Source organism: Haemaphysalis longicornis, unplaced genomic scaffold (assembly GCF_048455015.1).
Source record: "Haemaphysalis longicornis isolate Haplotype H1 unplaced genomic scaffold, Haemaphysalis longicornis Haplotype H1 scaffold_3, whole genome shotgun sequence".
Taxonomy (NCBI): domain Eukaryota; kingdom Metazoa; phylum Arthropoda; class Arachnida; order Ixodida; family Ixodidae; genus Haemaphysalis; species Haemaphysalis longicornis.
This window is the reverse complement of record NW_027526335.1, coordinates 158151674-158169996: the sequence shown is the minus strand read 5'-3', so window position 1 is coordinate 158169996 and position 18323 is coordinate 158151674. Positions and strand designations below refer to the sequence as shown.

Here is an 18323-nt window from a genome sequence, read left to right as displayed (position 1 = left end):
TATTCAGCGCTTACCTTCAAACTTGTTCATACGTCTTTTGGGACCAACTGCGCCACCGCACAGCACGCCTAAATGCCCAAATATAACTCGTTATTTAAAAACAACCGCCCGTAAAAACAACGACATCCCGGAGCATTGGGGCAGCACACAGGATGGAGCAGCTGCTTAGTGCCTGTTGTTCTGTGTTTTTCTTTTGTTGTAGTTGTGTAGTATTTCAACCTCGGCGTTCCTCGATGCTTATACTTTAAACAACTCGACAACGCCTCTCTGCGCTACGTCGAGGCACGTGTCAGCGTTGAACAGTCGTTCTTCGGAAGGACACTGCGCCTGCGCTGACGTAGCGGGAAGTTGACGAACACTCGGCTTTATAAGCGAACGATTGGTGCCTGAGTATCATCTTTCAGGAACAATTCAGGCAACGCGCAGGATCGAGCAGCTGCTGAGCGCATGATTTTTTCATGCAGGTAGGTGCTTACACTCGTACGCTAAAACTCAATGCAAGTTAACGTTTTCTGGGTTCCTCCGCTAATGCTTATGAGCGCGTCAACGATAAAAAAGTGGGAATAGCTTGAGCTGATTTGTGCGCTCTACACAATCGAGGAAACCAAATGGGTCTTGCAGTTACCGGCCAGTATCAAACTAAGCATATATGTAATACTCTTTTAGAAACTGTAAGTGGCAGACAGCGGACCCTTTTATTCAACAACGCGGTTTATTTTCAGATACTTAACATAAACAGAAGTTACAAACCTATCCCACCTCCTTCCGCCCCTCGACTAAAAATAACCATGGGAAGTTTTTAGATATTGAACCATTTATACCATTTGCCTTAAAGTGTCATCGCTCCTTTTAATGCGTTCTATGTACTCGTACGAATACCATATCTTTCGCAGCCTGTGAAGGTCCTCCTCCGTTTTGGAACTTTTAGAGTGGCTTGTCCATCACTAAAATAACCAATATTGCTTATAAATGAAAAAAATAATTTTCACTTAAAATGTAAATGCATCATTTTAAGAGGCATTTATTTGGCCATGGATAAGAGAAAAATGCAAAGAGTGTTGGTCATTCATTGAATTCATACCAACAATTTCCGAACAACAATTAGACGAGAATGAATAAAATGATAGCATCTGTTGACACATTCTTTTTGTTTCTACGCCCTCATATAGGCTCGTTAAAGCATTACGGATTATATCGTTACGTGGTTGCTCAGAAGACGACACGAGCCAACGTTCATGAAGAAGCGATGTGTTTACAAGTTGAGACAATATATTTACAAGCGAGTGTAGCGGCACCCGCGTTTGCTGCGCCTCGCACCCAGATTCCTTCTGGTCATCACCGTGCATGGTGGGCCGTGGCGCTATGGGGAGATTCCGCCACTTCACATGACATTACCCTTCTCTCCCCTCCTTTGGTCAAGAAGGCCATCCCGGTCGAGGCCCAGGCAATTTGAGGATTGGATGCGGATGAGCAGTTAGATAGAAATACACAATTACGGTTCGCTTGCCGCCATGGGTTACGATTGTGGCATTGATTAAGCCTGTCCTCGCAACAACGATGTCTTCAGTCACGACGAAGCATCGGCGGTACCGAAGCCATGTCAGAAAAAGCTAGGGGGGTGGGGGGGGGGGGGGGGGGGGGAACATTTTCGTCTTGTGTGGGCATGGCTCGCTTCGGCTGATTTTCGTCGGCGTTTGTGTGTGTGCGTGGGAGGGGGGGGGGAGAGGGACACGGGGCGGGGGACATTGTGGAGTTCTCTTCTAAGTACCTGCCATTTCGAACAGTGTAACTTTTGAAGACGCGAGTCTTTCTTGGGCTACTTAAACGCATACATTTTGGCCTCTCTGTGACTCGGTTCAGCCAGCCGGTCAAAGTGAAAGGGAAGCTGCCCACTAGGTTTATATACCCACAGCAAAATCTAAACGTCTGAGTCCGGTGGCAATGCTCGTACATGTCAACATTGATAAACAAGAACCGAACATTACACAAATATGAGGCAGAAAATCGATGCATAAGTGATATTTGCAGTGTTCCTTTATAAACAATTTATGGATGTTTGATTAAAATTCAGTACTACACCTACTGCATAAAAAAATCACTCCGTCGCCTGCTGTCGCCCGCGCCACTTGAGCTTCTAGCAGCATTTTCAGAAGCCAAACGAAAACAGTTACAAGAGGTTCCACTAGATTGGTCCCACGTTCCACTTGGCACGCACATGGAGTGGGGCAACGTGGTTCTATAAACGTTGAAGTTACGCGCCTCGATTCACGCGCGTCTCTTTCGCACCGCAGCGCTGGCATCGAGGCACCCTGCCTGGAGCAGTGGAAAGCGTTAAATTTAAATAGACTTGAGCAAACCTCTGGCGTGTTTACCTTCGAAGGAGCGCGACGGGAGAGGAACAGCATGATTGGTGAGCGGAAAAGAGAAAGAAGGCATTTGCTTGGCAAATGTTGACGGTAGACATTTGCAACGAAAGGAGCAGATACGCGGCCAATTTTTTTTTCACCACCGCTAAGGGAGATGAGGCTGAAGTGATCATCAGTACCCCTTCCAAATATGAAGCATTATTTCGATTTACAATGCTGAATGTTAACAGCCAAGCTGTTCAAAAAATTGCAATTTTCGTGTTCGCAGTTTAAAATACAAAAAATCGCCAAGCACGTGTACGTGAGTGCGCGCACTTGTGTGCGTGCCTCGCGACGACCGCCTAGCCTTCCCTGCGCGCATTCGTTGACCAAGCACACCCACTTAGGGAGATTGGCCAAATTGCGGCGAACGCCGAGCAGTTAAAACACAAGAAAGTGCCTAGTGCTCCTGTTTGCTTGCCTCGCGGAGACCGCCCATCGTCCCCGGTGAACGTTTGTCAAGTTAAGCATACCCACGTAGGGAGATTGGTCACGATTGGCCAAAAAAAATTGGGCCCATCTCCCCACGATGGGGGACTCGAGTAAATGCGTCGCGTAGGGGGTGGGTGTCTTGCGTTAACGTTAGTGTTTGGGGGGTGGTGGTGGGGTGGTAGTGAATGTGTTAACTATTATTGCTTATTACTATTAATTATTATTATTTATTTCATATATTATTATTACTTTCGTGATTTTGCGACTCGAGTTCCCCCCCCCCCCCCCCCCCCCCCGTGGAGAGATGGGCCCAATTTTTCTTTTTTTTGTGACGCAAGAAGTGAAGGCAAGGAGTAGGTTGTTGTGAGGCGTTATTTATTTATTTGTTGCTGTTGTCGTTGTATTGGACGCTGAGAACGACAGCTTTGTGGTCGCTAAAGTGTACTGTTAAGGGGTCTTTAAGCAGTGGTCGTGCGTTGCAGCAACTGGTGAAGACGAGATCGATGCAACTGCTGCCGTGTATCAGCAGCTTCTTGACGTAGTTTGAATGAGTCAAGGATATAAGGCGCGTTCGTAGCCTCTGATTGTGTGTCGCTTTTGTGGCGCAGTGGGAAGAGCACCATGTACCTCGTGTTCCGCCCACAGGGTCGTGGGATCGAAACCAGGCGCCGATAACTATTATTTTTTTTATAGTGTAGGGGGAGGGGACAACAACGCTACACCTGTTGTTGAGAGCGAGGAGGGTACAGGGGAGAGACGCGCATCTGCGCCTCGCCGCGACGCGCATGCGCAGTGAGCGTGTGGACGCCGCCGCCGACGGTCGAGGGACATCGTGCGACTAAGAAACGCTCCGCGTTTAAAAAAACTACCGCGTTCGCCGTAAATGTGGCAACACTTTCTCGAAACTAGAAAGACTCCAGTGTTCACTGTAATGATTGCCACACTGGCTTTGAACGAGAAAGACACGTCATACCATATGCCCCTCCAAGGTGATGCCGACTGAATATAAGTTCCAAAATAATGAAGGAATCCGACAAATATAGCAAGAATGATGGAATAAATGTCCTTTCCGCAGCGAAGAAGAAGGAAATCGCCTACAATCGTGGCCTTAAGCCTTGGTGATGGTCGTGTAGGTTGCGTACAGGTACGGTACCTCCAATTCTTACGCGTTAGTGTGAGCAACCGTCATTTTTCTTCTACAGAACAAGCAACTCAATTTGCACGGCAACATGAAAGCTCGAATCGAAGATGGCGTAGTACACTCTCCCTACCCTGAGATCGAGATCCCTGTGGTCTCATTCTACTCACTGGTTAGCGAGAGCCTGAAAATGAACCCCAACAAACTCGCCCTGGTAAGCAGCATGTTCAGTGTTTTTTTTTTACATTTCTTGAGCGGAGGCGTTTTTACATGTTTAATCTCATTCTCCCTCCAACGTCAGAAGCCATTCTTGTATCTTTGGGTAAGACATGCTCTGAGGCCAAAGCTTTAGGTACCCTATTGCGAGGAACATTCTCGTCGTTGGTATGGTTGTAGTTGTCTGGTGTACAAAATGGCCGCATGCAAAAAGTAAATAAAAGAAGCATTTCAGTTCGCATAAGGTTTGAACCCGGGTTTGGAGGGTAGGATCCCCGTTATTTCTTACTAGCTATTGCAGCTATTGCAGCACGTGGGCAGGGGTGGAATAAAAGTTGCAATACTGCATTGCACGAGACACATGAACGCGATGGCATGTGAGTAGAGCTGGTGCACCTAGGCGCGCAGAATGCCGACTCTGGGAAAGCTTCGGCATGAGCTCCCGCTCTATTTCTTGGATTATTTTCTCCAACAGACTAAGAAACGAAAGCGAGAAAGAAATGCAAACATGAGAAAGCAGCAAATCATCAAGTCTATGTAGTTCGCCTCCATTGTTTTATTATGGCGTTTAACCCGCCGACGCTAGCTAGTCGATGAGGCGCGCGGTATTGGAGGGCTCCGGATTAACTTTGACCACCTCGGGATCTTTAACGTGCCCCGAAATCTCCAGCACACAGGCGCCCTTGCTTTTCGCCTCTTTCATAAAAGCCGCCACCACAGTCGGGAATGCAATACGCGGCCTGTAGTTCGCATCCAAAGACAAAGAAACAAAAGCAGAAAAACGAGACGGAATTACAATGTAGCAGTGAAGAAGTCGACGCTTAACCCCAGGTTTTCATCCGCAAAGCCCGTGAGCAGACTGAAGTGTCCCAAAAAATTTTAAGTGTATAGAAAACCTGTACACTCCTACTGGAGTGGAATTCCAACAAAAAATTGGGCCGGCTTGCGTTTACCTTTTAGATGTCCTGCGGTACTTCGCGCAATACGAAGACAATTGTGAGCAGCAATCACCAACAAGCCCCAACTCAGACAATCGCGAGCAGCAATCACCAAAAAAAGTAGAAAAAAATATTACATCACTTGACCGAGTAAAAAATGGCATGCTTGCCATAGCGTTATACCTGGAACAGAGGTTACCGTAGAACAATGCAAAATTTGGAAATCGTTGCATCGTATGTCAATGCGAAAAACCGCCCATGGACGTATCTCTGGAGATAAATCTTCGGACAGGAAGTGTCATCCCAAAAAACAAAAACAAAAAAAACAAAGCTTGAGCTCTGCCAAGAAAAATATCTGTATTCAGCGGCGATGTTACGATTGTTTACCCGGTTCTATGTACATTGCTTTTCTGTATTTTTCAGGATTTATATTTAGAACAGCTGACGCAAGTACCTGTGTACTGATAAACCAAACCACAGGGTGCTATATTCTCATTATGATGTTTACCATGAATCCGATGCAAGTAGACGTGTTCACGCGATTAGAACGCTTCCGGCAGATTACCAGAAGAAAAACATCCTTCCTGCATTTCTATTTTTAGTTTTCTAAAGAATTAGCTAACAGAAGTAACTGACATCGCAATACCGTGCACAATGGAGTCCCTTCCCATAAGTAAAGAACCCTGCGCACAGGTTTATAAGCGCTTTCGTTTTGGTTCATTATACGCCGTTTGAACTATTTAGAAGTTTTCAAACTCAATTACACAAGGGCAACGGAAAGTCTTTAGCAAGAAAGCTGGCTGGCACAATATTTTATGAACGCAGGAGTCTATTAAGTCTTAGAATAATGTGAGAATAATACTTTGAAAACACGGTGTTGAAAAATAATTCTGTGAAATGAAGAGGTCCGCGTGTGCGGGGCGAATTTCCAACCGATATGTCAGGCGGCAGGCTTTCAGTAACGCGAAACAGTAGCCACTCTTTGGAAAAGGCGTCAGCTCGAATAAGATTGATAGCTTTCGAGTCGTTTTGAAGCATGGCTACCTGCATAGTTTTGCAACGCTCCTTAAAAGGGCTGGTGAAGCGTGAAACTGAAGTTTTTTCAATATATGAGTTTTGCTTCAAAGAAAGATTTCATGCATGCATAGAGGCGTAAGACTAGCTGCACAGAGAAGGAAGGTAGCTCATTCGACTTTTCAACCTGAAGGTATTCATTGGAAATGCGCGGTGTGTGAGAATATCGAACGCTAAACTCATTCCGATCGTGAAACGTGATCTTTTGTGAAAAATAATTTCGCAAAAATGGTTTTAAAGCTATGCACTTTAAAGCTATGCACAAAAATGGTTTTAATGCACTTTCTTGGGCGACCCAAACGTGAGAAATTTGGTGTGCCTGTCACTCCATACAACCCCCTTCCGATAAAGATACAAAAAGTTCGCCAGGTACGTACTTTGGCACTTATATGAATACTTTCAGCCTTAAGAATTAAGGACCTACATTTGGGCGACTAGTAAAGTACTTCCGTTAAAAGACATTTTCTTACTATGAGGATACAAGCCGGGCACTTCCAGTATAAACTAGCGCCATGTATTGGTGGTCTTCTAACAGCCTTGGGATTCGCCTGAGAAGCGGGAAGTGAAGCCGGCCTTTCCTCATTCAGTGAACTTGAGGTACACCATCGGAATCTGATAGTAACTGCCTTTGTTCAAGCCGCAGGGTCTAACCGATTTGTTTCTTAAAGCGTAAAAAATCTTTTCTGGTATCAATTTTAGGCGTTGTTTTTCTAAAGTGTGGTTTGGTATCTTTAAGGTCTATTTAGGTTCAAGGCGCCGCCAACCACCATGTTTTATTAACGTTCTGCACCTCACCGGCAGTGCGGACTTTCCTCTATTTTCGAACGGAATTTCACCACCGCTAAACATACACTTTGCGCGGTATGGCTACGGTGGGTGAGCGCCCACTGCTAAGGGGGATTCATACGAAGCACATTGTCGCAGCCAGACCGATGACGTCGCGGAACGTCAGTAGACAGACCGTCTACTGACCTGGCGCATTTACTGACGTTCCGGCTCAAGAATGCATTCACACGAAGGATAAAGCGAGAATCCGACAGCGCGGACTAACCGAGTATACTCTCGACGCGTGGGCCGTCTGCCGGCGTCGAAAAGTGCAACCGGTCCGGGTGGTTGAGAGTACCGGAAAAAAAGGACGCCAACCGAAGCCATCGTAGCGCGGCATGGTCGTACAGTTGACCACAATAATGAGCCGCGTGTGATCACGTATACGTGTTGCGTGGGAACGGATAGATGCAGAAAGACGTAGCGCCCGCGTTTTCCGGTTCTGCGTTTCTTGAACTCCTCATTCTTTGCTGTCGCTTCACGAACTCTACCTTTCTCAGCTTTCCGGCGTAGCTACCGAAGTTGTTGCGTGCCTGCCTCACTTCTCATTGTGGTATCACCGCTGAGCAGGCAGGTGACGAACACTGCGATCACTGTTTCGTGTTTGTGACTGTCGAGTCAAGTGCCCCTGGCACGAAAGCCCTGTACCGCGGTGCTACACTGCCGAAACAATCATGCGTCCCGCGGGAAAATGGCCCAAGAGCATAAAAATGTCAACAAACGAATAATACGTTGCGGCGACCTCATTACGCCCACTACTCAGAGCAGAGAGGCATGGTTGATATACTCTCCAGCCTTGTGCGCACCAAAGCGCTGTGATTTGCTTTATTACCCACCATAATTGCTAACGGAAACGAAGCCTCGAATTGTCAGCCCGCGTCGTCCGCGGTCCGTTCGCGAGGGTAATGAGTCGCTGACGTCGTATCACATGGTACGCATTCCGCGGTCTGAATCACTGATTTCGTCCACCGTCGGAATCGACCTTTACCAACCAAGAGCATCGAAGAGTAGACTGAAGGTAAAGCAGATTGACAATCATGAGTAGACATCTGACTGTTCCACAATTTGACACTTATGCTTTCGCAATCACTAAATCATTAGGAATACATTGTTGTCCGCACAATTCTTGGCGAGTTGTTTACGTATTAATTGTATTTTTGTAGAGATCAAAACGCAAAATATGCTTGATTCAACGTATCAAGAACGTCTTCGCCGGTCCTCTGTATTTGCGCCTGCTTTTTAGATTTTATTTCTTGGCTTTCGGTGCGATTTACTTAGACGGAACCTTCCACTACTACATCTTTTCTGTGATTGCAATTCTTCGCTTTGTTTTCTGAGTCTTTTGCACAAATTACTTAGACAGGCTCCTTAAGTGCTGCATCGCGTGTGCGGTTCTTTCTGCGGTTTCATTTTTACAATTGTATGACGAATTATTTCACTAAGCAGGCTGGTGGCACAGGCCACACCTTTAAGGTAATGAGCGCCGTGAGTGGCTGCGATGCCCGTGTTCGGCCAACGTCCATCTCGCTCGGGTTTCCTGCGGCAGGCCCCATCGTAACTTTTGCTCCGGCGCTGTAAACATTTTGGGATAGCGAAGAGGAACCCTGACCTCTTCTAAAGACCCAGTTCCAAATTCAACGCGAACTATAAAGTGTTTTTATTCACCCTTTGCCGAGGCCGCCTTTTACATTAACAGGCAACAGCTGTCACAAGAACGTCGTTAGTTCTCCAAGTTGGGCGCCTGAAGTTCTCGCCCTAACAAGCATATTATTCGGCCATTGTATGCCAATGCCACAAGAAAGTCCTTCTTCATACAATGTTAGCGACGTTTGCCTGAAAGAAAAGGCCAAAAAGGTGTGAAAGTGTGATCGTGTCGTTCAACAAGAAATTGTTCCATCTTTAGTATACTGTTAAGGATTACCGGAGTGTGAAGAAATATTCAAAATCACTTTGTCCAAGCTAAAATGTTTAGTTGCGTGTTTTAATTGGTGGAACCATTTATGCACAATTTTGTTTTTGTCGTTGGAATAACACACAACGCATATAAGCAAGCCCAAGGAAGATTTTTTGGGAATCGGATTTTGTCTAAACTGCGAGTTCAGACTGTTAACATGAACCACTGATTTCTACACTGCCTCACGCCTTTCTTCCAGGTTGATGATACGCTTAGCCTGACCCGCAGTGAACTTCTGGTGCGGCTTCAGCGTTACGCTATTGGATTCCGGCGTCATGGCGTCCTGCCTGGAGACCGAGTCTGCATCCACCTGACTGATTCTATCGAAAACTTGGTAGCCATGTATGGGTGCGTCCTCGCGGGAGCAACTATCGTAATGGCCAAACCATCGCTCACTAAATGTAAGGGTTTGGGACAGACATAATAAGTAGTAGCTTTCTTCCCAATGAAAACTAGAGAATATCAACTTCCATGTTTACGGATTTAAATAAAGTGATTGACCAGGATATGTGGTTCTTTCCTACCTCAGAAAAGTGACCATAAAACGTTCTCTCGCTTTATACCGTCTTCTTCAAGGCACAGGCTATGGTGGACCAAGAAAGGATAATTTCCCGAAATTCCCATGATGGTGAATTATGAACAGGGTATTCTTACTTTTGACATCGCATCTATTGCTTTGCGCATGCCGATTCTGCTAACGCATGCCGCGTATTGATGATTCCTTCGCCCTTGAATTACCAATCTGTAGAATTTGTACATGCCTGGAAAGAGTTTAGGCGTGCCGTTCGTTTCAGAAACTTTAAAATATTCAAAAGATCCGCCTCAAAAAAATACTGAACGTTGGAGCTCCGCGTATAGTTTCTATAGAAGCGTTTTTCGCCATGGAAACTCTACATTGTTTGCAATACGTCAAGCAACAAGAACGTTTATACAAGCAAGTGAACGCAAAATCACGCCTGGCTTGTTCTGAAATGGGTTCTCGAAGTTGCCGTTGGACAGTCTATGCAGACCAACCGTGAGGGGTTACGCTGGTGTCTGATGGTGGTACACTCGGGCAGCTGTAGAAATGGTTCATGCGGAAGCTTCCGCACTTAACTGTGGGCCCAGGGATTATAAAGCCGCACTAAATGCTGTGCCCTGAGCGAAAACGTTGAAATGGATGTGAATAAATGGGGGTGACAGTGCTGCAGGTGCCGACGTTGGTAAGAGATGTCTACGGCTAGCGTGTTGCTGCGGACACCTCACTAGCATGGCACATTTCATGGTAGGGATCTGTCCGTATTTCATGGGACTGCAACTAAGTGTAGTCCAATCAGCTATGGGCTGTTCCAAGGAAGAGTCATATTTTTGTATGAAAAGAGCGTGAGCTGGCTGTGAGCCGCACTGTTCACATGACGCATTGCTCGCAGTAGGATGACCGCCTAAATGCAGTTCACTTTGAATCAGTTGGATTGGTGCTGTGGATACACTCATTGCTAGCTTTTTATCGCAACTCTCAGCAAACAGTGCCGCTGCTAGGACACAGCGACGTTATGCTTCAAATCAGCGCGTACGTTTTTTTTAATATTGCGCAAACAGTTTTGAGCTTGATATGGCAGAAACACTATGCATGTTTCAGTAAAAGAGTTTGAAGCAACCGCTCCTTGCTCACGGTTGCCAGACGGAACTCCCCGATGATATATATAGGCGCAATTGGATTTGTGCAATGCGTGGTACACGACGCGAAGAAGTGGGAAGTTTAAATGCAAAAACCGTGAATGTAGCATAAAAAGCTTCGTTCTGAACAGTCGTACTGAGACAGAAGACCCCACGTGTTCTGTTTGTGAAGTTTGTGCATTCGCCAAGGTTACAACGCATCTTTACTTCAGTATTCTGATTAGAGTTCTCGTTTGAAAGTTGAGCGTAACCTCAAATTTACAATTAGTCCAACCCTAACCGTTGCGTACTCTGCGTTCCAGAGGTGAACCAGTTTCTTTTTATTTGCTCGTGCCAGCTCGACTACTTCAATCTGTTTAATTGCTGTGGCGAGCAAAAGCAGTGAGTGTCACTAAATATGTAACGAATAGTGACAAGACGCATTCCCATGATATATGTCGTAACGGCTTGTTAGCAAGTACGCAACGGGTTCTGAAGTCCCTTGATGAAGGTTTACTAAGATGACACCGTCGATTTTTACTTGTTTTTATTTTAAACATTGCGACTGGTTTGTGTAGCTCCTAATTATCAATAAGGTAGGCAGTCCAGAGGTCAGCCAGGCCTTTATCTGTACAAATGTCTGGGCGAAAGTGGTTCTTCAAATGCAAGTATTTCAAGTAAAGGAAAAACATCAGAATGGGCTTCCCTATACAAGCACAAAACCCTTGTACATTGCTTGATAATGCCAGCTCCACGAAAAGACAGCTTTTAAAGCTTCAACAGTAGTTGTAGCAATCAGCAAAAGCTTCCACGGGATTGGAATGGGTCTGCTTTACCCCTAATTTCTTTTTACAGGTACTAGTTAATTTTGCAGGAATCAGTCTTTACAAGACTTAAAAGTAATTTTTCGGTAATGAGTTCTGTACTTTGAAGAAACTGTCTACTGTTATATTTGCGCAATCGCATATGCATACCCGCCTTTAATACAGCTATAATTCCGTTAAACAAAAAATACCAGGTACACCCAGTGGCTACAGGTCGCCCTCACGTTAATTTGAAATTGAGCACGTAAAACAACGCCTAATGATTTGAAGTAACCGGGAGAAAATTAACCTTAACAGATTTTCAGCGGTAAACGTAGGTAACTGTGAGTAGAAGTGTCGAAAATTTTCGCCAATAGGAAATCTCTGTTTCTCAGAAAACTCTAGCGCTCACAATCACCATTCATGTTTGTCTCAAGAAAATTTAAGGAGCTGGCCTTGTACATAATGTCAAGGACTCTAGTGCCCGTTATTATGTTTAGCACCCTAGTTTTTAGGCGAACGTGTTACACGAACAAGAATTAATATTTTGGGCAGGAAAATTAGGTGAGCTTTGTACATAACATTCTGCAATTCGCGATTGCGTGCTTTCTAACCAAAATAAAGAAACCGCCTTCAACCTTCACCAGTGGACACGCCGTATCCTAAGAATAATTCCTACGCCTTCTTTGAAGCTCGTAAATTCTGAAGTTTAGCAATTTTGTGACCAGAAGCCTTTGTTTGGGTATTAAGAATGGGCTTATACAAAACTGTACAGTTCTTGCCATACCGAGTACTTCGACATTTTGTTTGTCAATCCCAGACGGCTCGGCGCTGAAAAACAATTTCGTTCATCGTACTGTTTGCTTATTTGTCTAGAATTTTTCATTAGCGGTATGTTTTGTGGAGGCGTTAGAGATACTCTTTTGGTGTCTTATTGAGAGGTAATCGCATTGTTTGTTCGGCAGATGAACTTCGCTACCAAGCACAGGACAGCGACAGCACTCATATCCTCACCGATGTTCAGTTTGCAGAAAAGGTCACCAAAGCAACTACCTCTCTAAAGTTGAAGGTATGTTTAATAATAACCAAAAGGAATCACCGCCCGGACTAAAAAGATGTTTGGAGGTGTCGCAGAAAGGCTTCTAAGCGGTTATCACACGTCACTCCTGAACAGCAGTTCCTTGGGGCTCTGTGATTTAGTGTTTGGGAGCGTCGTCTGCGACCTAGGCTGCCGTGTTCTCACATTGTGGTACATGCGAGAAGAGTATGGCCCACTCCTTTTCTTTTCATTCAGCCGGTTTCGGATAACCTGTTGTCGTACAAAGCGTGCGACATGTTACTTTCCCAGCAATATGAGTGGAAGGAGTCGAGATTATGGGTAAATTCCTTCTGTGTGGCTATTAGGCGCGTGTTTTATGATGATCGTGTGCATCTCTTATCGTTATCACCGGCATCATAACCATCGTCATCAGCATGTTTCTATATCTTCTTCCGAAGGGCTAGGCTCCCCGTGTATCCCTCGTATATACCCAGCCAGAATACTGCAAACGTCTATTCTATTTCCTCGCCCTTCGATGCTTTCATTATAAAGTGGCATTTGCAGGATGTGGCGCGTTTAGGTAATTTTTAATTGCAATGTAAATGGGCCGTTGATAGTGCAAAACGTCTTTGGCAACGTGGTTGAAGACATAAATGTCATCAATTAGGCTTATGCCTTCTCAAAATTGAGCGTTCTCCATCCTTTGATAATGAATCTCCACTTTTGTTTATTCGGTTAAATAATACTATGGACTATGCCTTACACAGAGAGAGAGCAGTTGCTGGTTGTGCATTTCTTTAGTTTTCGACAACTCCCGTCTCGTTGATCGTAACCAGTTTGAAAATTTGGCCGGCAAGCAGTTCCTCTAGTCATCGGACGCAATCTGAGAGTATGTACGAAGATTTTGGTTCAATACCATTCCATTCTTCAGTAGATCCAGCGTTTTTGCTTTCGCCTGCCGCGTATTTTCTTCCCTTTATGGCTTTAAGCGTTTTCCTGGCCTAATCTTTATTGACTGTATACACGTTCCTATCCTCCCTCTTTCCTGGTCAGTTATGATTGCTCAAGTATTCATAAAGGCTTTGCTCTCTTTATTACTTTCTCTATTTTTGGCGCAATGTTAAGTACTTTCAGGCCGGCTGCTTACAGAGTATATATCAGGCGTTTTACTGCGTGCACGTTTTTCGGTTCAGTGGACGGCATACACGGAATATTCCACACATCGTTTTTTAGCCCTATTCATATCTTCGGTGCCTGTTATTCTGCTTAATTCCTTCTTGACTACTATATCTTTGCTTCATGTGTATATTCACAAAGTGGCTGATAAACAAAGTTTTGGTACTACTATCGTTTTCGGTTGACAGTTTTCCACGTTCCAATATACGTCCCACGCGTACCGGTCAATACCTGGACTTTGCTCCTGCGAAACCGGTTGGGCAGAAGTGTTCTGTGGCCTCGGCACTCTTTACACGCGCAAACGCCTGTGCTCTTCTACTGAGGTACGGAGATTGGAAGAAAAAAAATTAGAGAGGACCCTGCAAGCAATAAATACCATAGAGAAATTCTAAGCGCTCAGCAACGGAGATCGGCAAACCCACCTGCATCCCCGAGAAAAGAGCGGAAGCGCGCCGCCATTCGTTACGCTGTCGGTGTAAGCGAAACGGTATCACGAATCCTCAATGACTACGGTGTTCATCTTTGCCACGTGCCTACAAGTAAGCTCGGACAGCAACTTGTACACGCCAAAGATGCGTCAGAATGCGAAAGATACCGCGGGGTGGTTTATAAATCTCCTTGCCAGACTTGCGACGCAGACTACATTGGTGAAAAAGGAAACTTCAAGAGGCGACTAAAGGCGACAAAAACGACGTTGCTAAAAACCGCACCAAGCTAAACGCCCTTGCAGAACACCACAACGTAAGCGGTCATGTCACCTCGTAGGACTCGGCCAGAATCATTGCCACCGACGAGATATTATCAACGCGCCAAATCCAAGAATTCTTCCACATCCAATCAACCCCGCACGCTCTTAATTGGAAAGGTGGGCCCATGTCTACAACTTACGCATGTGCTTTGGAACGTTCCAAGAATGTATAAATGGGTCCGAGCCGCTTTTCGTTTCACATGTGAACAAGGGACCCGTACGGGCCACGAAACGTTATTTAATTTAGCTTTTGGTTTTACCTTTTTGGCGAGTGTCAGTTTGGTACCGGCAATGTTACTTCCTCGCCAGACGAGCTTTTGTCAAACCTTGGACCCCATTCCAGTACATAATTGTGCAATGGTTGGTCGATGCATTTGTTGGATATATTTATTACTGACGCAATAAGGTACCCACATTTATTAGGTTCAATCTTGAAACCAAATATTACCTGTTCCTGTTTCTCTTTCGCGGTTCCGCTCTTTCCCACTGCGAATACGATTTATTTTCATCGCCTATTTGTATTTTTGGGACGGCATTTTAGTTAAACCAATGGCGTCAACTTCGGAATTGTACGTTTCTCGCTTGAGCCATATGTGTATATTTGCCGCTTGTTTCGTACTCATAATTGTGCGTGTTCCCGCAGGCTAAAACGTCAACCATGTAAAATATTTTGTGCGAAACAGCGCTTTACACATAAACGGGACAAGTAGAAAAAACAAAATTTACTGTAAAACTCGTAGGTCGCATTTGTGACACGCAGCCTGCAGAATGAAATCTCATCGCACGATACACAACTGCAGGCTCTTTTCTCGATGGGACAAGCGAATGGTTTCGTGTCAACAGCCCCATTTCTGTGCCTGGATGAGAACGATTTTCAGCAGTGGGCTGTCGTGGATCCCAAAAGTACGCCAATGGCCGTTTTCTACACATCGGGAAGCACGGGAGCACCAAAAGGAGTGGAGATCACACATTACAGTTTCGTTGGCTGCTTCTACACATTAAGGTAATTCCTCTGTTTAAATTACTGTATGAACAGTGGCATCCAGTTTTCAATGTCTGATTGTTTGCTTCGAAAGGATTTCCAGCGGTAACCACTGAAAGAGCCGTAAACACTACACTCCGGCTGTTTTACGCTGGGTAGCTCTTGACTGAAAATAATTTAGGAGCCCTAAAAAAGACGTTGCGAGACCAAACACAACAGTTAGTGGATATGGCGCAACTAGGATTTGAAGGCAATTCTGTAGAGAGGACATTTTTGAGCTGTTCGTGTTCGCTTCATGTGTCGTAATTCTTAATTTGTGCTCATGCAGTAATGCAACCGCAAATAATAGTAGGCTGCGCCTGTTAGAAGGTCTATTGCGAACGAACGGTACGCGTTACTATGCCATCACATGTCGCATTCGAGTGAAACAAATCTTGCCATTACTGATTGCTTGGTCGATTTATTGATTGATTCACCGTCTCTAGTTTAATTTCGGTATCTCATCATAAAAGAGAATCCATGTGTGCTTGACTACCGTCGAAAGTATACGCTCTGTTACTAGTGCATGGTTCAAAATGTCTTAGGATCTCAGCCAGATGTAAACTTTGACCACAACAAGGCACACTCTTTCATGTACCCGTTGCATGCCCTGACGGAATACTCTTACACCCCTACTTTCTGACATTCCCCCACAGCAGTATGTGGAGTAGCTAACCAACTCGCCGCTAACGGTCTAGTGTAACCAGGTGTTGGGGACACATCTCTCCAGCAAGAATAAAGGTATCTTTGATTAAGGACACCGAAAGAGTGCACGAAGAGTGCGCTTTTTGTAGATCACACCTTTCACTCACTCCTCTTTCAAGTTGTTTTCTCCTATCTGTTTTCATCTACCAGCAATTCAACATTGTTTAGACTTCACGAGTAATATCATTTTTCCCCTCCACGGGTATGCACAATTTTTAACCTAGGCCTTTAAAAACTACGACCTCACCCCCAAAATATTTCGTGTACATATTGTAACTTTTGATAAAATAGCTCATATCATTTCTGTTTTGTGTCCGCATCCCACACTTTCCCCATCATTACACCTAAACACCCATACGAAACCCCTGGTTTTCAAACAGCCTGCGCTTTCTTCAGAACTAATAAAAGCGCCACCTTTACAATTTTTTGCACATTTTTTTGCGTTATCATGCTTCTTTTGCGTGCTTATATCAGGCAACATTTTTTTACTAGCTCAAGTATTCTGCCCCTTTTATCAATGTATTGGTTGTCCAGCTGATGAGTGCTTCTTGAGACTTGGCCATGTAATTTGTCTTCAGCCCTCCAGTCGTGTTTGGGACTTCGTGGCCAATGTTTTTCACGTAGAGGTTACTATCGAATTTTGCTGTCCCTATCTGTGCATGCATGTAGTTCTAAACTGCTCATGAAAACCTATTTAAATTTTATTTTTCGCCTCTCATAAGGTCACCGAACAATAATCTATTTTCACAGCTGCATGCGTAGTTTGGCTTTGCGGCCTGAAACTACGAAGGTCTACCGTTCAATAAGATACCCTTGCGACTCCAATCCTGCATCGTTTAGGCACATAACTGCATATATAAAAGCAAACTGTGAGACCATTAGGCCTTCCCAAACTCTTATTACTATTGTGCATTAGTATTAGCCAGTCTTGCCTCCTGCCAAGTGGACAGGGCAGTGGACGCCTTCAAGCCCGTTCTAGTGGCTTTTTGTTCATTGCCCTCAGCATCTGTATCGCCTGATGTTGATGTTGAAATAAACTTTTGATTTGATTTGACTACAATCTGGCTCATTAGTGGCATGTTTCGCTTTCTCTGCTTCAAGATTTTCACCATCAGTTTTTTGTTCATATATCTGTGCTCGGAAACGTCTTTATTGCCTCGTGCTAAACAGGAAATACCTAAATGCTGTGTCATTACAATTTATTACTACTTCTTATTTAAGGAAATATATTCAGGCCTCTGTGGCTACGTAGGTGGCCGTGTTGACCTGCGCAACACAAGTGGAAAAGCAAGCTTAAAAAGATAAAGCGTGCGTTGATCTCCTTAATTTATGCACGAATGCACACCTTCGAAGACGTTTTAGCAGGGGCAATACAAGCCGTCTTATATCAAAATATCAAGGCTCTAGGGCAGTTAGGTTGTATTAAGTTCTCTATACTGGAATAAGCTCCCCGTGTCTAATGTCATGATCTCTCTGGAGAAACTAGGTGTAAATATAGCGTGACACGATACGAGCGGGGACTCGTGAACGCCAGCGCTAGAACAGCTCAACGTTTACACAACAGGTTTTACTTCATTCACAGAGACGCGGTTTGCTGCCCTGCTGCCGTTTACTCCTGCGTGACAGCGCGATGTTCTCGATGAACGGCGATGTGCGATTCCCTTCGTCGCGAGCGCCATCAGCACAGCGATAGTACGGTGCACTAGAAATCCATCAAGCGTTACAAGCATCCGCGCGAGAGTGAAGGCAAAGTTTGGCGTGACTAGGGCACTCTCGTCATGAGCGCGGGAAGGCAATAACATCGCCGCCCTGATTCCGTGGGGCCGCTCCAGATACCTGCGCCGTGGTCCGCTTACGTTTTTGGGCGATACCATCTCCGTGGAAAGTCCCGGTTGAAAAAAAAGTATTCCCGGGAGTCTACTCCCCCGGACGGCATTTGGTCTCCGTGTGAGGGCAGCGCGATGCTTACCTTTACTTCATCGTGGTGATTGGCTCGTATTCGCTTCTTAACTGGAGTAAAAACAACTAAACAAGCATTGTTTACAAAACATGCACAAAACTGATCTAGTAATGCGTCTTTCAAACAAAAATCCAGGATTTAAAAACCACGGAATTGCTGTGTCTCGAACTCATAATGTATGCATTATAAGACGCGGCGTAATCTACTAGGCCACAAATGCCGAAAAACTAATTTGTTTGAACTGCTAATCTAGA

The 18323-nt window shown here is 45.0% G+C and overlaps 1 protein-coding gene across 2 annotated transcripts in view; it reads left to right on the top strand.

Annotated features, from left to right (window-relative positions):
• Positions 1 to 328: 328 nt before the first annotated feature.
• The window catches only part of LOC144173485 (uncharacterized), a 41225-nt gene continuing 23230 nt past the window's right edge, over positions 329 to 18323 (top strand). The window contains exons 1-5 of one of the 2 annotated variants that reach the window (XM_077701891.1): positions 329 to 464; positions 4040 to 4189; positions 9182 to 9383; positions 12386 to 12489; positions 15184 to 15386. In XM_077701891.1, the coding sequence (XP_077558017.1) occupies positions 459 to 464; positions 4040 to 4189; positions 9182 to 9383; positions 12386 to 12489; positions 15184 to 15386 (665 nt within the window). In that variant the 5' untranslated portion in view covers positions 329 to 458. The remainder of the gene's footprint in view (positions 465 to 4039; positions 4190 to 9181; positions 9384 to 12385; positions 12490 to 15183; positions 15387 to 18323) is intronic. The other variant, XM_077701892.1, reaches the window with a different exon arrangement.